Source organism: Alosa sapidissima, chromosome 9 (genome assembly GCF_018492685.1).
Source record: "Alosa sapidissima isolate fAloSap1 chromosome 9, fAloSap1.pri, whole genome shotgun sequence".
NCBI lineage: Eukaryota > Metazoa > Chordata > Actinopteri > Clupeiformes > Clupeidae > Alosa > Alosa sapidissima.
The window spans coordinates 25,925,706-25,943,271 of NC_055965.1; the positions used below are offsets into that span (position 1 = coordinate 25,925,706).

The following is a 17,566-nucleotide window of genomic DNA, read 5'->3' on the forward strand; positions in this document are numbered from 1 at the left end:
CTTTGTAGAAATCTGGGTTTTTGGGTACCCCCGTATCACTAAATGGGTACCCAGTATGTTGGACATTGGCGAAAAGGAGAATTTCTACATCTACATCGTTCTTTAAAATGTCTCTTTCTGCTACCGTGTGAGAACAAGTAGAGAATAAAAAAAACAAGATGTGTCTGTTTACGGCAGCAATCACTATAGAGCACGAGATGAGACACATTAGCTTTCAACCCGTTTGTGCTATAAATAAACAGCGATAGGAAACTGGTCACACTACCGAGCTTCATGATTGCGACAGTAACACATGTGATGTCAGCAACATCACATCTCAGTACCGAGTGAGGGAGAGAGAGAGAGAGAGATAGAGAGAGAGAGAGATAGAGAGAGAGAGAGATAGGAAGAGATAGAGGAGGATATAGCAGTCAGGCTCCCAGAGCAAGTGAATCATAAGTGTTTCGACCCAGAATACATAACTACGACTATAGAAATAATCCAGTCAGGCCAAGACTCATCCAGAGGTAAGTGTTTTTCAACATAGCTGGAGTGAATTGAAGGTGTCATGGATTGATGTGTAAGCACTTTGAGATGGCAAAAAAGTTGTGGTGGTTGTTGATAACTTTACAACTTTACTCCTGATCTAGTCTTTGCTTCAAACTACTGGTTACACATGCAGTGGTATACAGCCTTCAGTGTTGTAGAAAACTAGTCTATGTTTTTTTCTCAATCCATACATATCATGTATGTGACAATAAAGAGACAGAAAGGATATTGTGTCTTACACTAGTGAGCTAACTTGCTAAAAAGGTTTGGAACTTGGATGGAAAACACCAACAGCAGTATATCTGTCACAGCTGAAAGCTACAGTTAGCATCACAAATCTACATAATGATCAGGCATTCCAGGTAGTTGGATGGACGGGTGTGTTTATCTCCTGTTTACTTAAAGGTACAGTCCTTGATCCTAGTTAACAATCCAGCCAATAGCTCCTTCAGTGCACCTGAAGCAATACTAGCTGGAAGAGAAAGGTTTGTTTACCATTTACAGTGCCAAGATCAAGAAGTAATTAGCCTGCTGCTGACTTATAATCAGTAAATACAAATATTAAAACTGTCAATAACATATTTTTGTTCAATTAATTTAGTCGCAATAGTGACAACACCTAGCCAGAATTAGTCTGTATAGCAGGGCTATTCAACTTGTGCATCTTTGTGGGCCATCAGAGCAGACGATGTAACATGATGGTGCATTCATTTCATGTGTGCCCATGCAAAGTTCAAGGATATCTTAGTTTTATTGATCATACTATGGGCTACGCATGGCAGCCAGATTTGACGGTAGCTTGCGGGCCGCAGAAAAATCTAAACGGGCTGGATCTGCCACGCAGGCCACAAGTTGAATAGGGCTGCTGTATCGTGTGAAGCTCTGACCTAAACTGTGAAACAGCCTCTCTCTATGAAAAAAAGGTAGCTGCGGCCTGCAGTTGAGCAGGGTGGGAGGGATGTATAGACCCTTTCAACAAGGTAAACAAAAACAATGCTTGAACGTTCTATTTGGGTCCCAATCTACTTCCTCTGCATTAAGATAACATATGGAATGTTAAAAAGGAAGTCTTGTGGGGCCAACTATGATGCTGATAATGGAACTCTCTTGAAAGGGTCCATATTGTTTTGAGGAACTCAAAGTCCAAGTAATGACCTCAACCCATTTTCCACCCTTTGGTGCATTTTCCACAGACAGGCAGCATTGAGAAATACCCCACATGAGGTCAACAATGACCTTGGTCAACAAGGACAAGATCAGGGGCCCCATGCAATAGACCACTGAAGTTTGGTTTGCGCTCAAGATTCTCAAGGAGTTAGGAAATGTGATACATAGGAAGTAGTACTGTTTATTACACGGCTCTTCATAATGCTGCAGAATGCTCCATTCATTTGAATGGGCCTTCCCAACGTTCAGTGGTCTGATATTTCTCAATAACAGACCGTTGCTAAGTATAACAGACCGTTGTCAAGGAAAATGGGCTTTGAGCTATTTCGGAGAATAGCAAACAAGACAACTCATGAAAGGAAACAGCTGTTATTGATCAGGTTCTGCCCAGACATACTGGCATCCACTCGTTCATCTGTGCGGGCATGCCAGGCATCGTCTGTTATGATGACACAATACCTTCCAATCCAAGCTAATTGAATATTGGATATTAATCAAACATGCCATGCTTAATCCCTATAAGGGCTTGATGAACTGATCAGGTGTTCAAGGTCACGGTGCCAAAAGATAAAGGTTGCATAAGGTCATGCTACTCAAACACTGCTCATTTATCTACAATATGGCTACAAGGTATGAGTTGTATACAGTATGTATATATATATATACATATATACAATATATGTTGTCAGTCATTGTATATTTGTGCTGACATATTAGAATTAGGATCAGGCTCAGTGTAATATGATCTATCACTATGAATATGCAATATCAGACAACACTATATATTGTATCAGTTATCTTATCTACTGGATCAAGTTGCCATTTTGGCTACCAATGACCAATGTACAGGATCAAGTCACTGTTTTGGCTACCAATGACCAATGTACAGTTAAAAATATATATTTTGTCATTTTGTGAAAATAGTGGCAACGCCTAGTCAGAAATAGTCAGTAGTGTGATGTGCAACCTACAGTACACTTTGAAACAGCCTCTCTTTATTAAAACTCAAAGGTAGCTGTGGTGGCTGAGCAGAGTGGGAGGGACGTATATCGTTTTGAGGAACTCCAAGTAATGACCTCACCCTTCGGTGCTGCGCTTTGCATTCTGTCCTCACATTTTCCACTGACAGGCACCACTGAGAAATGCCACTTATGGTGTCATGGCGAGTGGACCCACGAGAGTTGACCCAGGACAGAACATTTAGCTCAAGGCTAAATCCGGCTGACTCCGATCAGTTAAGGTGTTCCAATTGAGCCATTATTCCGTTTTTAAGTGTTTGCGCAATACATTCCAAGCAATTTGATTTTTGGATCTTAATCAAACATGCCACGTGTGTTGAACCTTGTGTAGGGCTTGATGAACTGATAAGGTGCTTGAGGTCACAGGGTCAACAGTCAAATTGGACTTGCATCTGATGTCGCAATACATCATACTTTCATAAACTCATGCAACATGTTCTACCTTGTCTGTGGACATCCTTATTCGCAGAGCTGGTGATAAACAAATATCGTGTGTGCAACAGATGAAAAGTTCTTTGGTGTTGCTTTATCATAACAGTCGTAACATACAGTATAATACCATAGTTTTAGCAGTTTTGTAATAATTCAACATGTCTATTGTAAACACTATGCAATGATACTAATTCAAAAATAACTTCCTTCATTACATTTATGATCAGTTTTTTTTTTCTCTCTGACAAACACGTTTGTTTTACCGGGGGGTTGCTACCAAAGATTCTGGAGCGCTACGTGCATTCTTAGAAACATAAGCTTCTAGTCTAGACCAGGCAAAGCGTGAGCTTGTAGCCATCTGCATTCGGTAGGCTATATTCACCAGACCCATGGCTACACTGTACATGCAACTGTGTTCTGTGCCTTTCTCTGTCTGTTATCTGCAGCGTTAGGGCCTCCTCTCCGATGAGATTGCTATCCGCGGATCAGCGAAGTTACAGGCTATGCCCATGCTTCTGTCACACGTCTAATCATTTGCGGCACAAATGCATGGTAGACTATTAATGAACCGGTGGCCGGAAAAAACGTAACATTTTCCAGATTAGGAAATATTCCTTAATTGTGTGTGATTAAATAAAGATGCATAGCCTACAACTGGGGGGTAGTAACGTGAGCGCTCATTCAATGTCTAGGTCTGCGCAAGTGAAACTGAACTTAATCATAAAGACACCTTTCTCAGCAACTTTTCTGTTCAATCAGCATAATTGGCATTACGATCCACCCGACGTTTCCCTTGTCTACCCCGTTAAACTTCAGGCTCTCGTGTTTTGCTGAATGATATTACTCAGCAGATCACCCTAGTAGATAACCAGAATTACAGTCTCTAGAATTGTAGGTCAGAATGTAAACTGGGCCACAGATGGTAAGCACAATTACATTAACTTAAAACTATCTAGTCGAGTATAACCTAAAACTAGCTTAATTAAAATGCCACAGCCCATACTGATTTTTCCTTTTAGAATATATATATTAAGAGAATAAATCATTATGCAAATACTTTTACTTTTAATACTTAAAGTACATTTAAAAGCAGGTACTTTTTACTTTTACTTAAGTAGGGTTGTCATTGTGGTACTTTTACTTTTACTAAAGTAAATATTTCTCTTTGTATTTGTACTTTTACTTAAGTACTGAGTTTCAGTACTTCCTCCACCACTGATAGCTATCAACATGCTGAATCACTATAAATATGCTATATAGCTATCGATAATCTGAATCACTATAAATATGCTGAATCACTATCAATATGCTGCATCACTATCAATATGCTGAATCACTATCAATATGTTATATCAGTTAAAACTAAACTATGTAGCTTATTAATATGCTGTTTCATATTGCTGTTAATATGCTGTTCGTTTTTTCTCATTTCAAGTCCTCTTCACAGTTTCCCCCTTGACTGCCATCCAGAGAGATGAAGTGCACTAAACACAAGTTCAAGTGTGGTGATGGGCAATGTATCCCCAAGGCATGGCTTTGTGACAAAGAACCTGACTGTGATGACAAAAGCGATGAAAGCTTAGAACGCTGTGGTAAATTTGCCTGTTGGTCCATCTATCTATCTATCTATCTATCTATCTATCTATCTATCTATCTATCTATCTATCTCCATCCATCCAACTATCTACTGTATCTATATCTATCTATTTGTATACTGTATGTGTGTAGGTACAGTGTAACATCAACAGAGAAATATTTTTTGTAACAGTGCACCTTTAAAGCAACACCAAAGAGTTTTTTGTACCTTAAAATAATGTGTCCAAAATCGTTTCAGTGGAACGGCACTTCTGCATTCGCTTCGCGGCCCTCTATCGGCTATAACCGCACTATGTAAGTTTGCCAGATCGGGTAGCATATCTGTAGTTCGATGGAATGAGACATAAGAAACTACAAATTGGACTTGCATCTGATGTCGCAATACATCATACTTTCATAAACTCATGCAACATGTTCTACCTTGTCTGTGGACATCCTTATTCGCAGAGCTGGTGATAAACAAATATCGTGTGTGCAACAGATGAAAAGTTCTTTGGTGTTGCTTTATCATAACAGTCGTAACATACAGTATAATACCATAGTTTTAGCAGTTTTGTAATAATTCAACATGTCTATTGTAAACACTATGCAGTGATACTAATTCAAAAATAACTTCCTTCATTACAAATACTTACAGTGTTACATATATTGACTTTGTTTTATTTCTTCTGCGGATTGCATTGGTGATTAATTGGTATGCAGCCCAACCACCGCCAGCATATTTTGCAACCACGGCAACAAGCAGAGTGACAGCAGGAAGTGAAACAGTTCATCAACCAGTGTCAGGGAAGCCATGGTTGCTAACCGCACTATGTAAGTTTGCCAGATCGGGTAGCATATCTGTAGTTCGATGGAATGAGACATAAGAAACTACAAATTTGACTTGCATCTGATGTCGCAATACATCATACTTTCATAAACTCATGCAACATGTTCTACCTTGTCTGTGGACATCCTTATTCGCAGAGCTGGTGATAAACAAATATCGTGTGTGCAACAGATGAAAAGTTCTTTGGTGTTGCTTTATCATAACAGTCGTAACATACAGTATAATACCATAGTTTTAGCAGTTTTGTAATAATTCAACATGTCTATTGTAAACACTATGCAGTGATACTAATTCAAAAATAACTTCCTTCATTACAAATACTTACAGTGTTACATATATTGACTTTGTTTTATTTCTTCTGCGGATTGCATTGGTGATTAACTGGTATGCAGCCCAACCACCGCCAGCATATTTTGCAACCACGGCAACAAGCAGAGTGACAGCAGGAAGTGAAACAGTTCATCAACCAGTGTCAGGGAAGCCATGGTTGCTAGGTAAACAAACATGTCTGTCGCTGCCTAATGTGAGTTACTGCCCGATGTGAGTTGCACATGCTCAGACGTGTTTGTTGGTTCCCAAAACAGATTTTTTGAACTCATAGACCGGCAGTATTTCTACATAAAAAGAAATAAATTTGGGATTTGACAGTGAGAATGTAATCTGTGTTTGTAGATAACTCCCCTGCCCTGGTCGGCTCAGTGAGTCTGGCTGCCGTGGTGTGTGCTGTGATACTCCTCTTCCTCTACAAATGGAAACAGAAGAAGAACCTTAGTAAGCATATAGTACACATATACATACAGTTTTTCTCAGTCGCTTTGGCGCTTTTCTCAGATCAGAATGAAAATTCTCGTAACTATTAGTTCAACCTCCACAATATTTAGTCATTTGTGCACATCATAGTAGCAATTTCTTCTTCCTCTGAACAAATTGCAAATGCTTTTGGACATGTATCAGTTGCTTTTATACAATTCTTTGCTGTTTTATAACATTATCATTAGCTTATGTCATGTCAGTCAAAATGAACTATAGTGTCTTGTACTCACTTACTCCCCTAACTACAGCAATGTGTAACTTTACTGTAGTTTTCAAATGGCCGTACAAGTAGTGTATAGTGCTGTCTTGAGCATGTTCAGGTATGTCACCGAGTTCTGACCTTTTTTGCATTGGAAAACACTGAGGGCCAGATGTACTAACGCTTTTGCGCCCATTTCAGGCGTATTTGTTTCACAATGTGCGTGTAAAATCATTGCGAGGTATGTACAAACAGGCCGCAATGATGTAAAAGCGCAAACTACCTGTCGCGGGAGCTGAAAGTGGCAGATTGCGATTGTCATGTCATGCATATGCATTCATGGGAGGATCCAGGGGAAAGTGGGAGTTTAGCGTAAAAAGATGGGAGGGGAAGAGTAAAGAGCGCCTAGTTATGTATTCCGCGGTATGTACAAAGACTGCTCCTGAAAGCGCACGTCTATTCTGCGCCTAAATACTTACGCCTTGTAAAAGCAGGTGTTAATCCACATTGCAGTTCAATGCGTCAATAAGAGAACCACTTTCGTTGGCCTTTCGCATGTCTTACTTTCACTTTTACGTCATTCACTTAAACTTTCTTACTTGCTAGATTTGACCAATCTCCCATAGCCTACGTGCACAAGTAGTTTGAGTAGAACTACTGATCTTCATTATCTCCCTGCTTGTTGACATCTTATCATGTACAGTATGGTATTATTTCATGATCGCTAAACGTTTGATTCTTTTTAATGTTGTCATCAGTTAACTTCATTCAACTGCGCTTGCAGGCGCTGCCATTCAGTTCGTGAATTGCGTTTATGGGCGGAGAAGGGCAGAGAAAGGCGCAGTTTACACTAAGGATTGAACGATTGATAAATACGACGGAAACTTACAGCGGGTCTGACAGCGCTCGCAATCTGCAGGGTGTCCATGGCGCTGATAACGCTACGTTCGCAAATGTACGTACATCTGGCCCTGAGAGTCATAATGAAGACATGACAACGCCATTTGACTATGTTGTTCATAAACTATGGTGTCTCATTTTGATGACACTGGCAGTTTTCATTGACATGAATACTTGCTTTTGAGGAATGGAATATCCATTTTAAATAAGTGACATGCTTTTGCAGGTTATCCACTAGGTTTTGCAGTTTGCACTAATTGTTTTGAGAAATGCACTAACTGCTGTGCAAATGTTAATAGTGATGTGAGAAAAGCACCAAAGTGACTGAGAAAAACTGTAACCTAAGTAAGCATAATAAACAAAGCATCTCTTTTGGTTTGGGCTGACCACTTATAATATGTATTTAATATCAATTGCAACATTATTTATAGTTTAATTTGTTTTGATTTTTGTGTTTTTTTTTCAATGACAGATGCCTCACCACTTAAACACATCTCTCAGCCACCTACTATTGGAGTGGTGAGTGAATTGCACTTTGTGAACTGTTCTAAATCACATTTATGAAACATAATGAATTCTGAATCATATACTATAAAAACGTGTAAAATTGCATCACAGTAAGATAGTATTTCAAAACATGTTATGTATGAAAATAAATGTCAGTGTTCTACTGACATCTAGGGGCTCCCCTTAACCTGTGTGGTCACCAAAATGTTTATTTTTAAAAATAGAATTTTCAAAATCCCCCCACAAACACACACACACACACACACACACACCCATTTGTGTTCTGCTACACATGTACGCATGCACAAAAATACAAGTACACACACACACACACACACACACGTTCAACATACAACTGAAGATAAAGACACTATATCGTGAGAACATCTACACGTGGCAGGTCAATATTGGGCTTGTGGCAAGTCATGTCAACAAGTACACACACACATCCTACACTTCCAATTTTGTGCAGTTTTGACCATGTCAGGTCAGAGATACCTGTGATTACAACATCTCATTTTTGCTTTTTCATTTTTAACTAGGTGGCGCTATACATGAAATGAGTGGTTAGACCAACATACAAAAAATACCAACATACAAAAAAAAGTCGCTACAATTCTCGAGATATTCACAGAAAACTGTGTCCGCCCTACCCTCCTTTTGGGGGGTCCAGTCCGGCGGGGAGTAGATGGATCAAAATGAAAAACAGTGGCTCCATGCTATCCTCGTGGGGCTACATGCCCACCAAGTTTCGTGCACCCCGGTCTTTCAAGGGAATCCTTGACGGAAAATTACTCATGCGAAAAAAAACAACAACAAAAAACGGATGAAAAAAAACTTGCTGCGTGGTGGTCATAATAAAGATACTATCTCGTGAGAACATCTGCACGTGAGAGGTCAACATTGGACTTGTGGCTTATGCCTATCTTGAAATCTTCTTATTATTATTATTATGACCGCCGTGCAGCAAAGCGCGGGACACTGAAAGACCGGGGTACACGAAACGTGGTGGGCATGTAGCCCCACATGGATAGCATGGAGCCATCGTTTTTCGTTTTCATCTGTAGCCCCCCCGCTGGACTGGACCCCCAAAAGGAGGGTAGGGCAGACACAGTTTTCTGTGAATATCTCGAGAACCGTAGGGCCTAGGAGGACCACCTTTTTTTTTGTATGTTGGTCTTAAGGGGCCATGTCAACCCATCCCATTACCACTTTTTTTTAATTACATTTAAATACTACTGGGCTGTTGTGACAAGTAAATTTCCCAGCTGTGGGATCAATAAAGTCTTATCTTATCTTATCCTTATCTTATCTTATCTTATCTTATCTCATGTATAGCGCCACCAAGTTAAAAAATAAAAATCAAACAATTAAGTGTTTTAATCACAATATCTATGGCTGAAATGGTCAAAACTGCACGAAATTGAAAGTGTAGGATCATTATGACACCCTCCGAATGCATGCCAAGTTTCGTGAACTTTCGTTCATGGGGGGGCCATACAATAAAATAATTTATGTGTACATTTAGTGACCGTACACCAATAGAGTTTTCAGTGAATATCTTGAGAACCGTAGGGCCTAGGATGACCAATTTTTTGCGTATGTTTGCCTCCAGGGGTCATGTTAACCCATTCCATATGCACAAACAGATACAAACACACACATACATTCACAGTAATCATACGTATGACACATACTCACACAGTAGACATATGTACGCATGCATGCACACACACACACCCACCCACCCACACACACATAAACATGTACACGCACACATGCACACAATTCAAGAATGTCTCAGAATTATGAACAGGCAAGATGGGGGTGGGGTTGTATAAAATGTATTTTACATGTGAAATCTATGAACTAATCATGTTTGGTACTTGTTGTCTAGCAGATACTAGTGAGAATTGAGTGTGCATACAATTCATTGAGACAGTTAGAATCATATATGCCTTTCAGTGTGACTTATTTTTGTGGAAAAAATATGCTGGACTGGGTGGCGGTCATATTTTGTACCACTCTGCGGTACATCTAGTTATAACCTTTTCTGTTTACCTTTTCAAGAATGAATGCAACTCTAACCGCTTAACGTACAGACATGTTGAAATAACCGTTTTGTAGGTCTGGAGTTTTGAGAAATAGGGGATTAAAAATGTCAAAAAGCTCATTTTCCCCCCATAGACTTGTATGGCTGTGATGTCATAATGGCCTAAAACCAGCTGCACTCGTTAAGCTCCCAGAGAAGTTCCCGGGCTAATCAGAACACTGGCACAGGTGTCACCTGTGAATCCAACTGTCTCAGCTTCTAATGCATACAATCTGGCGCTCCCTAAAACTACACATCCTGTTTAAGTGTTTCCCTTGTGTCAAAATAAAAATCACAGCCATATCTCATTCTTTGCACATTATATCTCAAGAACGGCTTGACCCATATGCTTCAAATTTGGTACAAGTGTTTGTATGGACTCAAAGATGAAGTGAGTTGATGTTGGAGGTCAAAGGTCAAGTCCATAAATCCTCTGAGCGCGATATCTCAAAAATGCATTGACATACAGTACATGCCTGAAATTTGGTATGAGTGTTTGTATGGACTCAAAGATAAAGTGAATTGATGTTGGAGGTCAAATGTCAAGGTGAAAAAAACCTTAAGTGGTAAATCTCAAGAACGCCTTGACACACAAGGTTTTTTGGTATGGGGGTTTGTATGAACTCAAAGATTAAGTGATTCAATGTTTTTTTCCAGGAATCTCCCCACCAACATTAAGCCAGCAGCTTTCCATCCACTATTGTAATTCCTCTGGCATTACATTTCTAGTTACCAGTTTGCTACTTGCAATCAGATAACTATGCTGTTTATGTGTCAATGATAATGATTGCTGTACTATAATTAATGTTCTCTGAATGTTACCTTAAAGTTTACTGTTATTTTCAGTCAGTCACTTTGGATAAAGGTGTCAGCTAAATAACCTAACCATGTAATGTATATCCATGTCTCTATTGTTTCAGGACTTAAATGATTATGTATGCGACTCAACTGGATATGGTGAACAGACGTCGTCTGAATATGAAACAATGGACCCAATTGTCAACCCCAGTGATGCAGTTTATGAGAGCATCCAGTATCCCATTTACCAGCAGTTGGCAGTCCAAACGGACCAATCAATTGCAGTCTATCAATGCATTCATGCCCACATTAGCCAATCGCATGCAGCCAGTCTCTAAGTTAGATCTGGTTGCTTTAACTTCCGCTCTTACTTAACTCATACCTAGATTCAAACATTCACTGACAATTATTTTAACAAACATACCACACATACGACATACCATATTAAACACACACACACATGCACACACACACACAAACACACAGACACAGACACACACACACACAGCTCACTGTAGCTGAAATGAGGTCAAGGTTTTAAAGGAAGCCTACACATCAGGCACTGAGAATCATTTTAAAAATAAAACATTTTATATGGCATTAACGTTTATGAGTAATGAGTGGTTTTGATGGGGAAAGGTCATCTTCATTTTTTTTCCCAACTTAATTTGGATTAACAAACAAACTCTTGGGAAATATAAATAATCTCACAGACACCCACAACTAAATATGGATACATTTGATACACACATGTTCCGGTTCTGACGAGAGTGGCAGCATGTCAAGATAGCTCTGTGTCTTTGTGTTTACTTCTTTACTTAGCAACTTTTTGGATTACACACTTTGAGGAGTGTTTTTATTATATCCTATGAATATGGACCTGTTATTGCAATGCTCCAGAGGCAGCAAACTTGTGTGCACAAGGAATCAGCTGCTCGCACTGCGACAGAATGCTGGTTGTGCTCACGTAAACATCCCCGTGGAATTGTGGTGCTAAAATGGTGTCTAACAGAACTGTAGCCTCGGCCTATGGATGACGCATTTTTTAACTCCGAACTCCGTATATTTACCCAATCTAAGCTATCACACCTCTCCCCCACATGGTGACCATGAGCAGTGCGGCAACAATGGCTTCAGTCAACGGCCATCAGTCTCTAGCCACACGACAACCCTCTCAGAAGCACCCCTCCTCCTCCTCCCCCTCCACTCCTCTCATCCCCCCCATCATCACAGCTGACAGCTTTCTGACAGCGTTTTTTCTGAGACCTGACTCCTTAGATATGTTTTTCTGAGGCAGTTTGGTTTGAAGCAGTTTTATCTGAGGATGACAGAGGTTTTTCTTACGCTGAGGCAGTTTTGTCTGAAAATGACAGATGTTTTTCTGAGTCTGACACCTGAGTCTGGTTTTTCTGACGCTGAGGCAGTTTTGTCTGAAGATGACAGAGGTTTTTCTGACGCTGATGCAGTTTTGTCTGAAGATGACAGAGGTTTTTCTGAGTCTGACACCTGAGTCTGAGGATGTCCTAAAATGAACACCGTACACCAGGGTGTAAATAGCATGCAGTACTATAAACACCAGGGTACGAATAGCATCCACTTCTAACTGTACATTGATGCAAACAGCATACCTTATTCAGAGTGTCTATTACACAGCTGAGCTATTCACAACCTGTTACGTAACAACAAAAAAAACATGTTGCTTGTTTAAAAAAAATATATATATATATTATTACATTGTGTGATCAATATGCCAGATTAAATGCACAGGGGTGCAAATAGCATACACTGATATTTGTACCAGACAGGGTACTAATAGAACACATTGCTGTGTGCACCGGGGTACGAATAGCATACATTGATATTTGTACCAGACGGGGTACTAATAGGACACATTGCTGTGTGCACCGGGGTACAAATAGCATACATTGATATTTGTACCAGACGGGGTACTAATAGGACACATTGCTGTGTGCACCGGGGTACGAATAGAATTCACTTCTTATTGCAACAGGGTACGAATAGCATACACTGCTAATTGTACCAGGGGTGCAAATAGCCGTACCCTTTAAAAAAAACTTCATCCTCGTAAGGCAGCCGGGCCTGACAGACTGTGTCCAAGGCTACTCAAGACCTGTGCTGCTGAACTGGGGGAGCCACTGAAGCACATCTTCAACTTGAGTCTACGTCTCGGACAAGTTCCAACACTGTGGAAGACATCATGTCTCACCCCCGTCCCTAAGAAGCCACACCCAAGTGAGCTTAATGACTACAGGCCTGTCGCTCTAACATCATACGTGATGAAGACTATGGAGCAACTGGTCTTGTGCATACTCAGACCCCAGGTACGCCATACACTAGACCCGCTAGGCCTTACTTAATACTTGACCAATGGCTTTAACCTATTCTTGCACTGCTATATTTTTTTATATTACTTTGTCTACATTATTCTTTTATATGTCCATATTTATTTTATGATGGTCTCTAGACTTTATTCTTGCACTGTTGCACTGTTAGACTTACTTATTTGCACCATCACACACACACACACACACACACTCTCTCTCACACACACACACACACAACTAAATATGGATACATTTGATGTCAGTTGAAAGCTGCAGTGTTCACTCTTGCGGTTCACACACACACACACACACACACACACAATTGGCCGTAGGTGACACTAGATGAAAGCTTAAAGGTATCAGGGAAATGTATCTGCACTTGGCAGGTTAGCACTGAACTACAGATAACAGATCACACACACACACACATCCTGTTCCCACTGCTAATGAAGTCTATCTCTCTCTCTCTCTCTCTCTCTCTCACTCTTTCTCTCTCTCTGTCTCACACACAGATTGTGTGAGAGAGAGAGAGGTAGTTGAGTGAAAGCAATGTGATAAAAAAAACAACCCTGACACCTCCTCAGTTCCTGTCTCCTGTTTTTCTGTAACGGCTGAGGCTATTATAGTTTATCTCTGTTTTTGTAGATTGGTACGATTTGATTTTCTTTCCATGGCCGTGGGAAATGACCAACAGCTAGAACTAGATTGAAAAGTTTGAGAATGGCTTGTTTCATTATTGGGCTGCTGTACTTAATCATTTCATTATGTATCCCATCGCACCCACAGGCCTTTTTGTTTTTTAGGGTTTTTATTTTTTCGTTTAGTTCAGCTAGTGATAAAGGGGTGTCTAGATTGTTCAATTCATTTTTTACTTTTGATTCCAATTCTTGTAATTTATCAGTCAATTGTGTTTGGAGTGGATTTAGTTTATCTTCACTGTAGAGTTGCCCAAAATGGTCTGTCCAGATGTTTGCATCACATAGGGGGATCTGTTTAGTTTTTTTGGTGATCTCAAGTTTGTTCCATAACTCCCAAAATGAATTTTGATCGACAGCATCTTCTATGTCTTGTAGCTTTTTATTCATGTATGTGCCTTTTTTCTGTCTTAGTAATGATTTGTATTTGGTAAGAGTTTGTTGGTATAGTAACCGTGTGCTTATATTTGTTTGTTTCTTATTTGATAGTGTTCTTAACTGTTTCCTTAATGTTTGACATTCTTTGTCAAACCACTCGTTCTTTTTAGTTTTAGATTTCTTTTTCTTGTATTTTTTCTTTACTTTTAGTATTTTGCTGGCCATTAAATTAAAAATTTCAGAAATCTTTTCTGTCGCTAGATTTATGCCTTCTCTATCCTCTTGAAAATTTGTGAACAAAAATGTGTATATAAGGTTTTCAATTTCGGTACTATTAAGTTCAGTCTCATATTGAAGCACACTGTCAGTTCCCCATCGAAATTGAGTTGGCAGGGGATAAAGTTTAGTTTCATGTTTTTGGGATGTTTCTTGTTTGACTCTCGTTTTTAAACTCAGAGTGATGTGGCTGTGGTCTGAGAGTGGAATTTGAGGCATAACCATAAAATAATTAATGTAGCTTGGATCAATATCTGTTATTGCATAGTCTACAACACTACTACCAAGATGTGAGCAGTAGGTGTACCTACCCAGAGAGTCACCTTTGATTCTACCATTAGTGATGGTGAGACCCAGGCTTTTACAAAGCTGAAGCAGCTGTTTGCCATTTTTGTTAACTATATTATCAGCGCTCTGACGTGATCTTTCAAATTTGTTTTCATTTATTTGAGCTTCAGTGATATATGCATAGCCATTTGGGTTTATGTAATCTTTTTCTGTACCTGTTCTTGCATTCATGTCTCCCATTAGCAAAACTGATCCTTCAGATTGGAATTGTATGATTTTTGAATGCAAAATTGCAAAGGTTTCTTCAGAGTAGTAGGGTGATTCATATGGGGGTATATAGATGGCGCATAGATAGATGTCAAAATCTGAGAAAGTGAGCTCCTTTTTAAACTTAATCCATATATGTGACTTTCCCTTCTTTACAGGATAAATATGATCAGTAAGATTATCTTTAAACAATACTACAATTCTCTTCCACATTTTACTTTAGGATGTTTAACAGAAGGAATATAGAGTTCCTTGTAATGTGGAATGGAGTTAAACTTTTCTCCTCCTTTACTCCATGTTTCTAACAGTATTACAATATCTGAACTATTTACAATATTTACAAAGTCAGGATGTGTACTCTTTTCACCAAAAGCAGATGAGTACAACCCTTGTATATTATAGCTAGTAATTCTAAGTGATGTCATTGTGTATCTTTAGTCTTTGCCATGAAGAAATATGTATGTTTTGTCTTAAATCAAAGTTAACTTGAGGCTAGTTTGTATCAAAATTAAGTATAGGCCTAATTATCTAAAAAAAAAAAAGAACTTACTTAAATGAAACTTACATCCAGATTTATATAGAATTGTACATACACACACACACACACACACACACACACACACACACACACCTAAACAGATAGATATACATATACAAATATGTATCTAGAAAAACATACACAACACACACACACACACACATACACACACAGACATGCAAAGCCTGGTGGATTTATTGAGATGTTTATGAAATAAGGAGCGACTACGCCTAGGTCTCGAACAGTTGGCTAACATGCGAAGATGTTTGACCCTAGAATTTATCTAGAGACACAGGTTATAGGCTACTTCTTGCTCAGGTTTTATAAGGATGGAAATTGTATTAGTCCAACTAACCCAAGTCTTAGACAGAGCAGATGAATAACCACAGAAGAAACCAGTTATCTTACCCTCCTGCTGGAATTCGTAGAAAAACCAAGAAAAGACAAAAATACTGCTTGAAGAATTGGATGGCAAGGTTAAATGAGTTCTTTACTTTTCAGCACTTTGGTGATGTTACAAAATGCGGCGTAATATCCACTTGCAGGTTACAATGTTATAGAAAATATAAAAAGAGTAAATCCACAAAATAGGAAAATAGTAAATCCACACATGGAGAAGAGATTACAATAAAAATGGTAAATCCACAAATGGAGAAAAAGAGAATAGAAGGAAAAAAGTAAGTCCTCAAAAAAGGGGAAAAAGTCAGCTGATTGTCTTCTGCAGTCACTCTCTGTCGGAGTAGCAGGTCTGATATCTGCAACAGGTTCCACGGAGTTTCGGTCCGCGACTCAGCCTGGCACAACGTCCAACACTTTGCTTCTCAACGAATTTCGGAGGACGAATTCTAACAACCGCACGCGACATCATAAAGCAAAAACCCAACGAGTTGAAGGAAGGAAAAAAGAAGAAGCAGCCCTGATCATTTGGTTCGGCCCCTATTTATACTAGGTGGACTTGCCCTCCCCCACACATTCCTGAGACAAATCAATCCTATTTTCCCACGACAGTTTAGAACCTTCTAGAAGTTCCCACGATGGCTGGGAATATTCTCACGTTAGCTGGGAAAATTCTCACGATAGCTGGGAAAATTCTCACGGTAGCTAATACATTCTAGAAGTCACTGATCTTAACCAACAATTTAAGATGACTCGCATTAACATACTTCTCCGGGTTACATTTCGGAGATGATACATTACATTCAGGTTTACAGATAGTTTCCAGAGGTTACACAAACAGTTTACATTCAATGGCAATTATAACCATGTGACACATTACATTTAGCAACATACACTTGTACAGTCATCAAGAGAGATCGGTTACATTCTTACAGGTTACAAACACTTATGGCATTAACTCTTCACACAATGCAATCTGACTACATTCATTTAAACAGTTTAAGGCACTTTACCCATTTCACAGTTTGAGACATACAATTCTTTACATGCATAATTCCCTAGACTTTACAAGGTCAGGCTACTAAAATACTTGTAATGATACATTTCATTCATCGCACTTTATTATTTATTATGAGGTCATTGTTTGCAGTTATGGTTCTTTTTCCATTCTTTTATTCACATTCAATAATCATCAACTATTTCTGAGGTCGGGTGATCTGGTTTAGTAATCCTGCACATTGTTCAACATCTGCTTCAACACATTCATTCACTTCCACGCTTTCAGGTGAACTTAATTCAAGAGTAGGTTGCAAGGTCATTGGTTTAACATTACGATTCAATTCCTGGTCAGTTTCTTTCCTAATTTGTCTAATCATATTTTCTAGATCAGAGAGATTACCTTGATAGCTAGCGCTGAATCTAGCCTTTCTACATTTTCACCTTGTAAGACGTATTGATTTTGTGCTATCGCCCTGGGGTCCATATGATTGGTGTTCTGGCAAC

At 39.2% G+C, this 17,566-nt stretch overlaps 1 protein-coding gene across 2 annotated transcripts; it reads left to right on the forward strand.

The window, feature by feature from the left end:
• The first annotated feature begins 323 nt into the window (after positions 1-323).
• On the forward strand, positions 324-11,484 carry LOC121719603 (low-density lipoprotein receptor class A domain-containing protein 3-like). Of its 2 annotated transcripts, XM_042105375.1 has the most exons (7): positions 324-506; positions 4,582-4,738; positions 5,445-5,555; positions 5,964-6,065; positions 6,244-6,342; positions 7,956-8,002; positions 11,003-11,484. In XM_042105375.1, exons 2-7 carry the CDS (start codon positions 4,621-4,623, stop codon positions 11,216-11,218), a joined length of 693 nt encoding a protein of 230 aa, XP_041961309.1. In that variant the 5' UTR covers positions 324-506; positions 4,582-4,620; the 3' UTR covers positions 11,219-11,484. The 2 variants fall into 2 exon arrangements, with proteins under 2 accessions (XP_041961309.1, XP_041961310.1); XM_042105376.1 differs by lacking the exon at positions 5,964-6,065 and having other exon boundaries at positions 4,582-4,750; positions 5,445-5,543; positions 6,241-6,342.
• The last annotated feature ends 6,082 nt before the right edge of the window (positions 11,485-17,566 follow it).